At 40.5% G+C, this 16,803-nt stretch overlaps 1 protein-coding gene across 4 annotated transcripts in view; it reads left to right on the top strand.

Moving 5' to 3' along the window:
• The window catches only part of DIP2C (disco interacting protein 2 homolog C), a 319,556-nt gene that overhangs the window by 161,574 nt on the left and 141,179 nt on the right, over nt 1-16,803 (top strand). For 2 of the 4 annotated variants that reach the window (XM_061468029.1, XM_061468030.1), the window contains exons 2-3: nt 8,991-9,062; nt 11,783-11,950. In XM_061468029.1, the coding sequence (XP_061324013.1) occupies nt 8,991-9,062; nt 11,783-11,950 (240 nt within the window). The remainder of the gene's footprint in view (nt 1-8,990; nt 9,063-11,782; nt 11,951-16,803) is intronic. The other 2 variants (XM_061468032.1, XM_061468031.1) reach the window with 1 other exon arrangement.

Raw genomic sequence — 16,803 nt, 5'->3', positions numbered from 1 at the left:
ACTTAGTAACTGGACTTAGTAAGTTACACACTATCTTTTCCAGAGGAAAATGTGGATATTGTCATGGAAGGCACTTACGTTCCCTTCATAACAGATTCTTCTTTTTTCATTCTTCAAAATCATGTGCCACATAACAAAACATTGTATACTAAAATGGTACCCCAGATTATTGAGCCTGATGATCTCCCAAGTGATACATTTTTAAAGACATTATGGTCACTTAGCACAGTCATTATGGTAATTCATCTCCCTGCTCACAACTACTTACAACTCCTCAATAGTCTTCCACAACCATTAGTGGTCTTCTGATTGTGTGAAAAGGAGTATTCCTGCTTCAGTTTCCCCATGGTAGTTAAGAAATCTGGGCTTTTCCATTTGCATGCAGCTGTCGAAATATGTGGAAATTTGCATTTGCATGAAGGGTTTTGTGTTGTTTTTTTTTGTTTTGTTTTTTTTTGTTTGTGTTTTTTTTTTTGCATAGAAGATGTTCTATTTTTGCAAAAACTGTGGGAAGAGATTTGGGCATTCTGGCATTCTAATACTGTGGTACAGCTTCTCTAAATACCTAATTTTTAAATCAATGTAATGCCTTTAACCCACATTAGGGTAAAATAACAGTATTCTAGGTTGTGCTGAAACACTTCTATTATTGACTGGCATAACTCATCTCAAACAAAAGCTTTATGGTGAACCCAAGCAAGAGGGAGAAAGTTGCAATATATCAGGTAAAAGCCATTCTTTTATTTATTTTTTTTTTTCCCCAGCATATGAAAATAGGAGTTCCAGATTTCTGTTCTGAATTGAAATTTGGGAAGAGCTCTATAGGGCGTCAAAATACTGGAAGCAAAATTGTGGATGACAGATTTAGACATCTCTTGCTTTATGGAAGATTTGCAGGATTTGTAGGAGTTAAAAATTAAATAATTAAAAGCACAAGGTCACAAGCAGGAGAGTTGCTTTCATAGTCTGCTTCCCGGAGAAGTGGCAAAATAAGAAGTTTCCTATTAACCAATTTTATCATCTTGCTTAAATATTGCAGATTTTTTCCTTTTGGAAACCTGGGTCTATTTTTGTGCCCAGAGGAGCAAATATGTTTACAGCCTGGTTTTGATAATATCTTTTTGATTTCATTTCATGCATCTATTATATGTTCCTCCTTTAGGATTTCTCCTCCTCCTCCTCTACTCGTTTGGGGTTTTTTTCCAAGACATTTTCAGGGCTGGGGAAGAATCAAGACACAAATGTGCAGTACCCAGCACAGCGGAGCGTTTATGGAAATAAGTCTGATTCCCTCTGAACTGTAAATTCTAAATAGTGCTAAGTGGAATTAAGGCTGTAATTATCTTTCTTTAGGGAGCATTTCTGACTTGAAATATAAAGCCTGTCTATTAAATAACATTCATCAGGAATGTTTCCTTAGGCATACTTATCAGAATTGTATTTTATTTTTATCTTGAGCAAGATCTGACTCTGCACGGTTTGTGTTTGAGACAGGGAGAATAACTAGAACAGGCAAATGCCTCATAGGAAACAAGAAAGCGAGTGGAGAGATGAAAGATGAGCTTCCAGCAGCTGCAAAAAGGATATACACTTCAAGGGTGCCCTATAAGCCTTATAAAGCAATAAAGAAAGGAAAACAACATTATGAAGGGTCCTAACAGCCATAAAATTCCAAAAATGGCAACGATTGCTTTCATTATATAAAGTGTTCGTTAAGGCTTTAAATAATGAAATAAACTCTCGACACTGAGAATGGAAACCTTCACTGTTCAACCAGTCTCTGTTTACTTTACAATAATCCAGGCCATAAAAGTAGTGTCACACAAATACTCCGTTCTGGGGTAGCGCTGGGATGCACGAGGACCACACAGTTCTCCGGCTTCAAAGGACTGGGGTCCCCAGCAGCATGCCTCGCTTCTGGCCTGTCACCACGCCGCTGGCAGCCGCCCCTGGTGCTCAGCTCAGCCAAACGGTAGAACGTCTGAGTCAGAAAATCCCCAGGATTGTTTTCATTGGCTTAAATTAGGTGTTTCGGGGCTCTTTGGGGAGAGGGTTTTGTACTTTCTTCCTTCATTTGAAGCCCAGGAGTATTTTGGGTATTGGAAAAATGTGCTGAAGACTTTGGGAGCAGAAAGTAAGTGGGGAAACTCATTAAGGGGTCTTCTGGGATTCAAGGTGGAGATTCTGAAAAATGTCTTCTATGTGAAATGATTTACTACTCAGTTGTTTAAAAATGTCGAATTTTAATTAAAACTAAGAAATTCACAGATTATGCAACAGATTCTTAACTTGTCCATGAAAAGAATGGGAAGAAAGTATTTTGAACAGGAATACTTTCAAAATGCAGAAGACCTTGTATCTGTTACTTTAGCAGTGTGAATATAGTTTACCTCATCTGTTAATAGCAGAATCTGATTAAATATTTTTTCCTGAATTAGAAACCATTTAAAAAAACACAAGCTGTAAAATACACATGGAGCGCTCTTCCTTATCTGTCACTGAAATTCAGCCATTTTCTACTTTGCTTGCAACATACAGGAACAAAATGTATCCTTGGGGAAAAAGAAGAATTCAGCTATATGTGGGTAAAATTATTGTTAAAACCTTTCAGCTACAGTGTACTCCCCGTAAAGACACTTGAGCAGTACTGTTATTTATGGTACTGTTTGCAGTGAGCGTGGGATTCTGTTAATTTTTCTGCCCAGTGCCATAGTTTACCATTTGTTTCTTCATCCTGGTTCTGAGTAGTTTTCTAAGCTGCTGATGCGGTTAAACAGTTTTTTTTTAAAAGACATTGGAAAAGAAGACAGCTCCCAGTATGTATTTTTGTGTTCATGTACGTGTTACATGAGATATATTTGTGCAGTTTTGATATCTCTGTACTTGCACCCTCCGAAATGAAATCCTTTGTCTCTTGGCATATTTTGGGAGACCAGACAGGGCGACTGTCTGCATCATGAGTGGGAGAAGTAAATGAGTCACAGTTCTCTTTATGAGGAGCTTTGTTTCATTCAAATCCCTCTTGCCAAGATGCTGACACTGAATTTGAGTCATCAGCAATAAACAAGTTGTACAGAAAATTGAATCTTTAGAGGGCAGAAAATCATGAGAAGAAAAGGCACTCACCAGCAAGCTCTGTGTTAGTCTGTGTTGGAAAGGAGTTATTGGTTGCATTATTTCCCATAGCAGATTTTTCTATAAGTGCCTTAAACTAATTCAAAGTCCCAGCCCGAAATTTCATTTTGAAACATGCATGTGTAGTGAAAACCATCAGTCAGGCTTTGAGATGACTGAACGTGAAATTGAGTTTTCACTGCACCAAACGTTATTGTAGTCCCTGGTTTAATCATTAGCTTTTCACCTGTGCTGTGTCCAGAAGGACTGAGATCAGTGAGAGGTGCTGGCATCCCCCAGGAGAAAGGAAAGATTTGGGGAAATTTATCTTGGGTTTTGTTTAGTTTTTTTTTCCCTGCATAATGCAGTTATCTTTTGCTTGAATAAGTTTACTTCATATATCGTGGTAACAGTCACCAGGACTGGCCATGTTTGTGTTCAGGAAGTGATAAGAGATCAGCTAATATATACTTCAGTTGAAAGCAAAACTTCTATACTGTATTGACTTCAAGCATTTTACTTTCATGAAAGTAGCACAGCACCTTATTTGTCTGTGGTACCAGCATTTCTAACCACTCAGCTTTTGAAGTGTAAATGCTTTAAAGAAGGATGGCAACGTACAGATATTTTTCATGTGGAATTATTTTCACATTCAGTGACCTCCCCCTCAACCAAACGCTGCAAGTCAGTATTTTGGTGATAACCTACAGCGTGCCTTTTAATTATTTGCGTTTTAAGGTGTGATTCCATGATCAGTCTAGAACGTGACATGTAAATGAGTGGAGATGACCCGTGGAGGGGCCAGGAAATGGGAATGACTTCAATTTACATGCATTTCTTACTCCTCAAAATGTCTTGTACAATGCCGAGTATTCCCAAGGGGCTCTCTATTACCTAGAGTACCCATCTTGCCTGTGGTGAGCGTATGTGATATGTTTATGTTGCTCTGACCTGCCTCCCCCGGCTTTGCCCCATCGTCTTTGTAAAGAGGAAGAAATCCAACAGCGTTGAAGGAAAGAGAAAAATACAGTAAATTTTCAGAGAAAATGAAGGGTATAACGCAAACAGTAGCAGTTGTGGTGAGCATAGTCGAATGAACTGTCACTACAGCACAGCTTTACTAAATATAGCTACAAAATACTACTTGTTTGTGAGCGCCGATGTAGGAGAGCATTGCCATCTGTAACTTGGGAAGTTGCAGAAACAGGGGCACAAATCACAAGTAAAGAGATGACAATTGAATTACAGGGTACCAGTGCCCTGGTCCTGTACCCTGTTCAAGCAGGCAACATTCTTCCTTGGAGGGTTGGGTGCTCTTTTCATTTGTGCAGTCCCTTTCATTGCAAAAGTGGTATTTTCCCTCTTGTGCCCGAAGAGATTCTGAAAGACTAGAAATAAGAAATGAACTTGTCTTGTGGAAGGAGGGTCAGTGTACTTCATGCCTCTTGTTCAGCAGTCCTTGACAGTCAATTTTAAAGAAGGATGGGGAAAAAAATGAGGTTAAAATTTCTTCACCGTCTGTGAGTTCAGATCTCTCAGGCTTGTGCTTTGCTCTGCCCTGCTGACCCTTGGACACAGTACTCTCCAGGGTACACATCTGTGCCCCTCTGATGGTGGAAACCTTGCAGATCACCAGTGGAGGTGAGGAGGAAAATGGCAACATGTTCAGAGGAAAAAAATCTGGAGAGTACTGAAGATGGAGGCCAAAATCCTTGGGTGCAGTGAAGCGAATACAGCCTGAGGGGAAAGGAGCGAGGGAGAGGAGGGCCTGGGACCAGCTTTGGGATGAAGCTGAGAAGTAGCGAAGCAGGTCAGAGCACTTGGGAGCAGAGTCAGAACTAGGGGATGGGGCGAGAGCTGAGGAAGGAGACAGAGGAGAGGGCTGCAGGGAGTTGCTAAATGGAGGTGCCACCTTTCAGCTGGTTGACATTATGTGATTGTTTCTTGTCCCAGGGGCCCTGTCCCAAAAGATCCCTGCAGCCATGTGCTCTTTCTGCTCCTGCATGTTCATAGTGTTGGAGTCTTTATATCATCCCTCCATCCATGGCCTGGCCTTTCTTTTTTAACCCAGTGATAGTCTTGTCCCTGGGCATTGCAACATGGCTCAGAAATGCACAAAAGTAGGCAAAGGTTTCGTGAGAAGAAAGCTAGAGAATGGTGCAACAAGGAGATCTGGATATGGAGGGGCTTTGAAGGGTTTGCTCATGTAGTAAATAAAAAAAACTATCTACCCAAAGACACTGTGGATGAGACACTTTTTCCTCCTGTCTTCTGAGGTGGACTTTGAGTGCATGCAGCACTGAGAGTCTGCTGGATTTTCAGGAAGGGTTTCAGGAGAAGAAAGGTTAATTGAAAGCAGAAAGGGAGCATAACTCCTCTACTGTCATGGCAAGGAAGTATAGTACATGTGGATACTCTATAAAAGTTAAGCCTAAATTCAGTGGAAGAACATGATCTAGGTGGGCCTAACTGAAAAGGGGTTTGTTCCTCAGATGATACTTGTAAAATTATTGCATTAATGGATTAATTAATTAATGCATTCATTGCAGGAATGAAGGGCATAGACCAAAGGTCTTCAGACTATGTTCAGAAAACAGAGTGAATGGTAATTCATAAGAGCAGAGTTTAAGCTTATTTAGCTTTTGGTGAGCTGTGTTTAGTATATATTATGAGCTTACATAAGGAGCTCAACGCAGCTTTGAAATGTAGTAGTTTTGCATGTATTGTAATAATATTTTAATGCTTAATCAGTTGTAGTTTATATTCTGAAGTCAGTCTACCTGAAAAAAATACAAATTAATACAAATACCATTAATCCTAATAAATAAAGCATAGTACTTCCCCAGACTGTATGACACAGTTGACTCCCACCTCAGAATGGTAATAGTATTACTGCAATGAAAATGTTGGTGATTTTGTATTTCAAAGAATCATAGAATAGTTAGGGTTGGAAAGGACCTTAAGGTCATCTAGTTCCAACCCCCCTGCCATGGGCACAGACACCTCACACTAAACCGTGTCACCCAAGGCTCTGTCCAACCTGGCCTTGAACACTGCCAGGGATGGAGCATTCACAACTTCCTTGGGCAACCCATGCCACTGCCTCACCACCCTCACAGTGAAGAATTTCCTCCTTATATCCAATCTAAACTTCCCCTGTTTAAGTTTGAACCCGTTACCCCTTGTCCTGTCACTGCAGTTCCTAATGAAGAGTCCCTCCCAAGCATCCTTATAGGCCCCCTTCAGATACTGGAAGGCTGCTATGAGGTCTCCACTCAGCCTTCTCTTCCCCAGGATGAACAGCCCCAACTTTCTCAGCCTGTCTTCATACGGGAGGTGCTCCAGTCCTTTTGCTTTTGCATGTTTTTTAAATTTGGTTACCAGGGAGATGATGGGCATGATTATAAAAGGAGTCGTGATAAATCTAAATGAATTTGCGCTTTGCTTCTGGAATTTGAAATATTTTCATGTTAAACTGTCTTAAAAATCATTTTATTGATTTTTGTTGTTGTTTGGTGGAGACAGTGGTCTGGGGGAAGAGTCACCATTGTTTCTTCTCACAATAATTCCTTTACGTACTGAACTTCAATAGAGTGAGTCTGGATATCAGTGTGAATGAAAACTTACTATTGACAAGCGGTGACACTTGATATTTATCTTTCCCACTTATGTGTCGAAGAAATTTCTTGTTCTCTGCATTTCTTTCCATTAAGGACAATCTAGATTTAGAAACTAGTGGAAGAAACTTCTGTTGCATGAATGGATGCAGGTTGCATGAGCATTGTCTAGAATCTCTAGGTGAAGATAGCGATTTGTGTGTGTATGTGCTACCATTTGTGTGGAAGAGTAACCAATAGTTAAGCACCTGTTAATAGTTTCTTGTTTAAAATGGCATTGCCAGCTGACACACCACAATGGAGCTGTGGTTCTCCGTAAGATAACTCTGTTCTCCTTAAAGAGCATTAGTAAAATAAACTGATCTTTGCTCAAATTTGGTATTGATGAACATGGGAAATTAATGGTAATTTGTTTAGCAAAACTTCAGAGAAAAAATTTGTTCATATTTTGTAGTTTTCAAATAGAAATAAACATTCTTTTTCTTTAAAATATTTTAATGAGGCGGTAACTTTAGGTACTGTCTGATCGTGAGAAGCTGGTGATTGCAATGGATAAAGAACTTAACTTGTTCACTAGTTTGAATGCATGCCAGAAGTATTCAAAATGGGAAGAAATGTACTTGAAGAGTCAGTGGGTTTGAACTTTCAAAGCTTAGGTCCTCTTGCCAAGTCTGCCACTTCTTCTCTGTGTAAATAGGGGACGGTTATCATTTGAAGTGCTTCACTCCCACTTTCCTCATTTAAAAACACAGATATTTTAGGTGATTTCTTTTGTGGAGCAGCTTGAGATACGGTAGCGAAGAGGATGGGTGTTATTTTAAGCACTGTTTTTAACCAGCGGCGAGAGGTTGGCTCAGGACACTGGCAAAGAAATTCTGCATCTGTATTCCTTATTGGAACCATCCCTAAGAAAAGGTCTTTTATTGAGGAACAGCATTTGAAGATCTTTTCATGTAATTACGGATTACAGATGAGCCCACAGGAAGCTCTCTCTACCTTGGTGCTAATGTAGCATCCATTTACCAGCATGGCTGGGATTGAAATGAGTGTGTGGTTGTCTTGGCAAATGGTTTCTTAAGGTGAAGGTTGAACATGGGATGGAAGAACATGAAAAGGCACATGTTGCTGTATCTAGCAGGAAATTACTGCCAAAGCTCCACTTAATTTTGTGGTTTCTGCCTCCTCAGCCCTCAACTGTTCACAAATATACAAGTTCAGTGATGTGACTCAACTTTAACTGCATGATGTATCTTACAATAACAGATGTGCTTATTGAAAGGGCAGGGAATATGATGTTATTTCAAAATTCTTATAGTTGTAAAACCTATCACTCTTCTTAGCATCTAAAGTAGCTTATATTGAATTTAATACATACATATATGTGTGTGCACGTGTCCACACATTTGGAAAGAAGAATCTGGATATTTGAATTATATCTGAACAAGTATTTTAATTATTAAAGGTAGAGCTAGAGCGCCAAAGCCAGGACTGTGTCACAGCTGTGGTGCCAAACCTCTCCTGAACTCTAGTAACAACTAAAAGTATATATTTGTTCCATGTATCTAATTATCCATCGCTTCCTTTTAGGAAACTTTTAATCCTTACATGAAAAAAAGTTACCTGAGGACACAGTGAAGGGTCATATAAACTGGAACAGAAGAAATTCAAGCATTTATCTTGAAAGGAGATTTAATTGGAAAGTCAGGCAAAGAGTCCTTATGGTACTGTTTTCTAGTGGAGCTGTGGTGGATTTGGTTTGGTTTTGTTCCTCTCAGTACTGCTTAGAAATCAGCTAAAACGTTTATATTGCAGAAATGATACAGCAGCAATTTCAAGTCTTTTGTGCCTTACATGCTTGATTAGAAAAATCCCATTAATGATAGAAAATGCTAATCAGCGATGTGTTTTGCCAGCCCCTGCAGGCCCACGCACTCTGTATAATCCATTGTTTATTAACCTAATGAAGGTCATTGTAGCTTTTGAAAGCTGTGTGACAGCATATCAAAATGGTTTTAAAACTCTGTGCCCTGGACTCTGGTGCTGGAATAAATCAAGGCTGGGTATTTACTTGTCAGAATGGCTCTGGCGTAAATGAGTTTTTTCTGGGTGGAAGGATCAAACTGTGCTTTTCATTTGTTCATTATAATTGTCAAGACAGACAAACAGTGCAGTGGTGGCTAAGCTGATGGTGCTGCCATTAAGCAGCTAGGCATTGTCTTTATCCACATCTTATTGATTTTCCTTTTCTTTTCTTGGCAGGTGACATCACACAGAAGGGATATGAAAAGAAGAGATCAAAATTAATTGGGGCCTACCTGCCACAGCCTCCTGGTACGTATATCTGTGCTTGCAGTATATGAAGACGTCAAGCATACTGATAGTTGCCACAATAAAAATCTGCATCTTTGAAGAAATGTATGTGGCAGAAACAAAGCTATTGTTATGCAGAAAAAGCTTATTCCATCCATTTTATGTGTATTTTTACATATATGTCTGCTTTGATGTGTGTGTACATTTTTTACATACGTTGCTGTGGTTTGGCAGTCATGTCTGCAAAATCAGCCTAGGTTTGTTAGAGAGGCGTTGTTTGTTAGAAGTAATGCAAAAATACAGAGGAAAATGTGATCTCCTAACTCATTAAGATCTCAGCCATGTAAAGTTTTCTGAACAGAGGTATACACAAGAGTGGAAGAGAACCTTGGAGCTTTGTACCTTCCTCCATTTCTGGGTTTCCTGTCCAAGTCTCCCTTTTGAAAGCATTAGAGAGACCAGCAACATCCCTAGAGTTTGTCCTGTAATGCTTGGGCAACCAATCCTTTATGCATACATGGTCTCAACACTGAAGGATGGGTTGCATGTACTCACCCAAAAGGTGTAAAAATATCTTCAAACTAATAATGGATTGTTTCATTGAAATTATTTCATGTATATAAGTAAGTACCTTTCGGAGTTCTTTCACTCTCCTAAGGCACTGGATCATGAAGTTGAACGTGTAGTTGTAGATACTGATGTAGGAGTCCATTTTATGTTGGCCTCAGAGGACCATGCCCCATGCATTTGCAGCATCTCACTCACCTTACAAAGGCTCCACTTGGACTTGGCTGTCCTGTTTTTCTTGCAGGCCTGGGAACTAGTTTCCTTGTTCTTTTTGTATAATCCCGCCTTTATGGTGGACTTGATTGTTTGCTATTTAAATTGCTCATGTGTGGAGACAATGACTTGTTCTGCCTTCTTCAGGCATATATATATACATATACATATATATATATATATATAAAAAATATCTAACTCCATAGTAGAATGGTATTTTTTGTGCCTTTGGATTTCTCTTGATCTGCTCCACTGATGGGAATTCCCAAAACACATTCTGAAGTGATACAGCCTGATTTGAGGGTGTCTGTGACATTTCCTGACCATTGGGAGCCATTAGAGAATAAAACAAATAAAATCAACAGAGTTACAATACCAGAGGTGCAGTTATTAAATTTCTGGATATTTATTGGTCTGAACAGACTATCAGACATATAATAGTCTTCACAGTATGTTCTCATGAGACCTACTTAGGTTTACTGAATTACTGAGAAACTGTTGCCTCACAGTAATACTCAACACAGTGGTGCAGTTCATACCAGTATTTGTTTATACAATCAGGTACACCTTTTTTTTCTTCACACAAGAAAATACAGCTTTTTCTCCAGAACCGTCATAGTCTTCTGGTCAAACTGTATCCATGGCTGAAGCTGCTGGACATTCATCATATGTGTAATGATGAAAGAGAGAAGGTGAAGAACCCTCCAAGGTCATCTTTCATGGTCTCTGTTGTGACGTATGGAAGGTGTCCCTGCCTGTGGCACGGGGGGTGGGGTGGGGTGGGGTGTGGAACCAGATGATCTTTAAGGTCCCTTCCAACCCAAACTATTCTGTGATTCTATATTAGTTTTCCAGTGTAAGGCACAGCAGAGGAATCTCTGTAAGCTAGTCCTATAGAGGGGTTCATTCAGTAATTTGAAGAGGTCATGACTGAGGTTGTAACTGATTTAGGGCTGTTTTAAAGATAGGATCAAATAGAGTGAACAGTTTCTGCTTTACCCTCTTCCTAGCAAATCCTACACTAGGAATGTGGGATATGGATGAGTGAAGGAAGATTATAATAGGATGAAGAGGAAAAGTATTGAAATATTGTCCACTGTTTTCTTGTATGTACATCAAGCTCAATCATTTAGCTGATGGCTAAATGAATTACTCTGTTATAGTGGAAGACACTGCTTCTACTCTATTAAAGCACTTTCCTTCAGAAACTGATAATATTTGTGCTTGGGTCTTTGCTGTCTTTGTACTTTTTGTTTGTTTTGTTGTGTTACCTTTTGGACAAGACTTGAAACACTTCAGTTTGATGTTCTCCTTCTAAGACTTGACTCATCTGAATGGTTCAAGGTCCCTGCTCACTAGGAAGGGGGAGATGAATCCTTTCCAAGAAAAAATAGGATAACAAAACAGGCGCTGCCTTTTGTAGGCCTCTTAGTATCTGAACAACCACATACATGACCAGTTAAGATTTTGGTGGTTTGGGGGGTTTTGTTGGTTGTTTTTGTTTTGGTTTTGTTTTGTTTTTTTTTTTTTAATAATTGTTTTGATGAGGAACTGCAAGAATTTAGAAGCTTTGGTGGTCTTGGATCTTACTAATAAAAGGGAATAGATGTTTTAGGGATCTAACAGTATGGAAACAGACATGGCTCTTTCGCTTGGATTTGAGTCGTTGGGGCCGGGCAGGGATTTGCATTCTGTGACAGCATTCAACAAACTAAAGGAAATCCAAAGGCAGTTCCCCTCTGTTGGGACATCCAGTCCTCTCGCTGCACCTTTGCTAACATTAATAACGCCCATGTTGGCAGAGTGGAACATTGCCCCGCGTTGGCTCCGTGAGTGTCCTGTGGTGTCTGTGCGTGCGTGTGCGTGTGCTCTACTGCATGGGGGCAGCAGCTCCATTCGTTGCTGTAACAAATGTAAAAAAACTAAACGTGAATTAATTAGTTTTTTTCAACTTGTTACAGCAGCGAATGGAGCTGCCGCGGTACGGTGTAGACTGCAACACAGTGAAGGAGCTGCCAGAAGAATGCTCCGCACTGCCAACATTGGTGTCTGTGACATCCGGGAAGCGGCCGCTAGAGAGAGAGCAGCCAGCACAGCAGGAAACCGGCCTCTCTTTTATTTTCGTTTTGGTGAGCACAATGAATATATCTTTTCCAGTCCGTATCCCTCTGTAACTGCGCCTCATCTGGAAGCCTCTAGTAGACACCTACATCAGTAGGATACACCAGGAGCTGCCAGTTACAGGCAGGACAACCAAAGGACAACATCTGGAAGGCCATTACTGACTTTTGTCTGCCTAAGAATGAAGTGATGGGAAGGGCGAAGGAGTAGTCCTTCTTAGTAACACTTGAACATGTTAATGTCTCTCTACCTTCCATACCATGGATTCTTCAGAGGAGTTTGCATACAATAAGCTGGTGAAAGACAGGAAGGCATGTGTTTCTAATTTTCTTTTTGGCACTGCCTTTTTACAGAGCACTGGACAGGTCCAAGTCCATCAGAATCCAGAGGAAGCTGTAAAAATCTAAGCACCCCTAATTCTATGCTGTTTTCAAGTAGAGAGCTCTGTTTGAACTCCTCTCACATCCAAACCATTCAGAAACAGAGTGACTTTTAGGAACAGACATCAGACTGGTAGAGCAGACTAGAGGAAGAACAATCTGCGGGGCTATGTGATTGCACTGTGGACCAGCAAGGCATGACTCCAGCCATGCCTGCATAGCCATGCCCTTCAGCAAATACCTGTCCTGCCTTCTGAGGTTGACCTGTGGCTGGTGGCAGGCAGTCTGCTCCTACTCTGTGTGTTTGTAGCAAGGCTGCAGAGGATTCACAGCCCCTCAAGACAGCAGATTTTCTCTTGCCAATCATGTGGGCACGTGGAGGACATCACATCTTGCCTGTGTGCTGGTTCACACTCCAGAAGGCTGTCTAGACATGGTGTACAAGGTAGTTAGAGGGAAGATAAGATTTGCAGTTCTGTCTGGACAAGACAGCCCTATGAAAAAGATTATCCCCTTGAGAAGCCCTTCCTTGTGCATTTTCAAGCCGGTTTCTGTAATACTTTGGAGGAGGAAATCCATATTGGATTTTTGTGTTGTCTGTATTTATGCACTTACATGGGCCTTACAGGCTCCCTCGGACTGGCATGATTAACTTCCTCCTCCCAAGATTTTTGCAAAATAGGAATAATTAAGTTGCAATTCCAGGTTTCACAGAATTAATGATATAAAATCATCTAAGTGCTAAACATAGGCAGTAGAAAGGTTGGCTGTATACATTATAAACACACATACATATGTGGTCTTCTTGTTGCGCTCATTGAAATGCTGTCATTTTAGAAACGGGGAGCAGTTTCTTTTCAGGAATGGGATTAATGATAAGTGGAGCTGGGCAGCCAAGTGGTTGATACTCTACCAGGTGATGTGGGAGTTCACTTTCAGGCTCCCAGTTTTTGACAGCCCAGTCCCAGAGAGTGTTTTGTCACAGATGCTGTACAGCAAACATGCAGCAAGTCTGACACATGGAGGACGTGCCGGATCTGCTGCACATCTGCAGGTTGACTCTGCGGTGCACGCACAATAGGTCTGACACATCCAGATGCTGCACAGACTGCACATATGCAAAGGACATTTGTACTGTTCCAGATGGGCTGTCGAACATCCAGCAATCCGGAACGGATATGCTGCGTTTGGCAGTGTTAATGGGAGAAAGGACAGGGGGAGCCCCCTTTTTCATTCCCATTAAATCCCCACCTGCTTTGACTTAGGGAGATGAAAGTACAGCTTTGTTTCCTCTAAGCGCTTTCTCAGGAGGTCATTTTGTAGCTGGAGATGTTCTGTGCAGAGTAGTTTTTACTTTTCTTAGTATACCCGTATGTCAGACATCTAAAAATAGTAGTGAATCTGGACCTTTGTATCTGCACGTATATCCCAGTCTCTTGTGCTGTGACCTTTCTCTTGCTGCCTCTGTAGAGGAGCCATGAGAGTCAGGAACTGAAAGAGTAACCACTGAAACAGGCTTTGATTTCAGAATATCTTTCTGAAGATTATCTTGATTAGATCAGTCAGTTCTGGGTAAGATAACATGTGGACAGCTGCTTGCATGCTATTAAAAGAAACCCTTCCTAGAAGAAAAGTAACTAAATTACCTGCATCCCCCATAAGCTGTGTTTTTTCCCAATTTGCTTCCAGTCTTTTGCCAGGAAATTTGATTATTCATTCACAGAACAGAGATGATGTTGTTATCAATTGAGCTTAGACATGGGTGGTTCATTCTCTCTTAATCAAGTGCTGTGTCTACACTAGATTACTTTCTGTAATTTCCCATCATTGGTACTACCAGTGCAGCTCTATTTGTAGCTAACCATGTAGACCAGTCACCAGTGCTTCATTTATAATGGCTAATAAACTTGTGAGATGTGGTATTTTAGAGCCACCCGCTGCTCCTTTCACAGGCCTAGAGACAGATCACTGCATCTCCTGCTGCTGGAGCCCCAACAGCACTAGCGCAGGGAAATTTCAAGCTATGCGGTGCAGAGAAGATTCTGAAGATTCATTCGTACTGAAGATCCCTTTACCTTACCAAGAAACAATTTTCAGTAGAATTACAGGAACCAGTTTCCATAGCCTCTGTTATTAACATGACATATATACGTGTAATGTATGCATGCATTTGCTTTCAGCTGTTCCTGCTGCTACCCCTTTGGCAGCCTAAGTAAACTTGGTGATTACAATTTCATTTTCTCTTCCACAGACATTATTTGGATTGCAAAGATTGCCAGGAAGTGTTTAAACGAAGCACGATTCTGGAATTCAAAAAAACCCCTCATGTGTTCACTTTATTAATAATGGGTATTCCTATCACATCTGTCTTCCTAATTCTTGAAGATCTTATCAAGGGATAATGATGATGGGGCATTTCAAAGCATATATGTGTGTTGAGAACATTAATCTCATTGGAAGGCATATGCATTGCACAACTCAAGGACACATTTCTGAAACCTGTGTGACAGATGTTTCAAAGATGAGAAACTCTGGCACACAGATGAACACTTAGTAAGTGTTTTTAAAGAAGGATTTTGGTTTGAACCGTTGGATGCCTTGCAGAGCCTGGTCTGTTTAAAAAGAAAGGTTCTGAAAGGATCTGTGATCTACCCCCTGAGGCTACCAATTAAAGCATGATAGTTACTGCTTCCCTTTTGCCATGCTGAGAGCCCAGTTACCAGCTGATGCATTCTTTGTTTTCTAATGGCACCTCTGTTTCCTATCCAGCAGTAAGACCTCATAATACTAAACTTTGTCCAAACAGAGAGCAAAAAACACCTTCCTTCAAAGACTTTACACCCTAATAGTAAAGCCAAAAAAAAATGTGTGTAAGGGAAGAAACGAGTACATGATGAAATCAGTAATGTGGGTAGCAGTTTCAGTACTCATCATGATGGCTTTTTTGGGAAGGATATTTTTAGTACACATCAGAGTCAGGGTGATTTTCAAAGAATTTGAAAAATTTCTGTGAAATATCTGTTGATGTTCGTGAAGACCATCTCTGAAATAGAAGAGCATAGAAGGAAACATGAAGATGTTGGTCTAATATTCTGACACAGAAAAGGTGGCTCAGTCAGAGTATAAAAGGAAGTATACATACCATTGAGGGCCCTGATACAAAGCTTATCTGGGCTGGAGCAGAGGAGGTGGAGCCAGTGAAGGCACGTGAAGAGCTGAGTGCTGCTGTCAAAATGAGAAACGGCTGGAATTCACAACACTGGCCAAATTAGTCTGCAGTGTAAGTTGAGCAGAACATTGATGAACATGTTTGCTGTGTGGATAGGTAGCCTTTTTCGACATACTCCAAAAAGCATCTTCAGATGGTACACTGAAGCTGTGAGACTGTCTAGAGAAAAATCAAAATCAAGCATCACATCAAACAAACATCAAATGTCCACCCTCACTGAGATAATGGAGAGAAAAAAGAAGCCCACAATAGCCATGCAAAGCTTGAACTGAAAGGTAAAGCTTTCAAGGAGATGCTGTAGGGCAAGATCAAGATTGCAATAAAGAACAATTTGAAGTATGTGCATTGTTTGAAATTAGAACCAAGTGCAGGAGAAAGTGTGAAAGCTCACCTGTGAAGGAAAGATTGTTATTTAAACATATCTAATAAGAAATGCCATTTTCTCCAGACTTATCTATCAGAAAGTGGCTCCACTTTCCTGGATAGCTTTGGTGAGGAGTATCACATTTTAAATCTCCTTTGGCTTATCCAGTGAATTCATTACTGAGATGTACACTTGATGGGAAGAGTGAAGTGCCACACTAAGTAACAAGTTCTTTGGGGATAGTGTGACATTTGACCTGTTTACAAAATGCTTCATCACCTGGCTTTGCTTTTAAAGCTGAGCCATCAGCCACTGTGTAGAAGCTCAGGAAACTGTTTGAGCGGAAGATAATGTTTCTTCAAACACTGCCTTCCTTCCCACTAGTGCTGGAATTGCTGGGTTTATCCTACAGCTCTCCCTCCTGAGGGCACACACAGTGAGTTATTTTAGAACAATAAATGCAGCTTGTGTCTAAGAATGCCTTCTATTTCTTGTCAATTAGAAATTTCAGCTTTTAAATATTTTTAGATTAAAAAATTTCACACAGACATAGGAACAAGAGATACATCAAAGCTACTTGTCAGCTGTCATTATGAAACAATTGCCCTCTGTTGGAGAGGGCATTGCAGCTATTGCCACATTATCAGCACATAGCGCTTCAATTTAGGTACAAAAAGAATAAAGAAGGGAGAAGGAGGATGAACAAAGAGATGGAAAGCAAAAAAAAAAGAAGATGGAAGGAGGTGGAGCTGGCTTCCAGCTGACAGTTTTGCATCTTCTGTGCTCTTAAGATGCAAACTACAGGCTGGGCAGAGAATGGATTAAGAGCAGCCCTGAGAAGGACTTGGTGGTGCTGGTTGACCAGAAGTTCAGCATGCCCCGAAGACA

This window comes from Pezoporus flaviventris, unplaced genomic scaffold, assembly GCF_033815535.1.
Source record: "Pezoporus flaviventris isolate CSIRO_AGI_PZ_B2104156 unplaced genomic scaffold, CSIRO_AGI_Pfla_v1 ptg000047l, whole genome shotgun sequence".
NCBI classification, from domain to species: Eukaryota; Metazoa; Chordata; class Aves; order Psittaciformes; family Psittacidae; genus Pezoporus; species Pezoporus flaviventris.
This window is presented reverse-complemented; position numbering and strand designations above follow the sequence as displayed.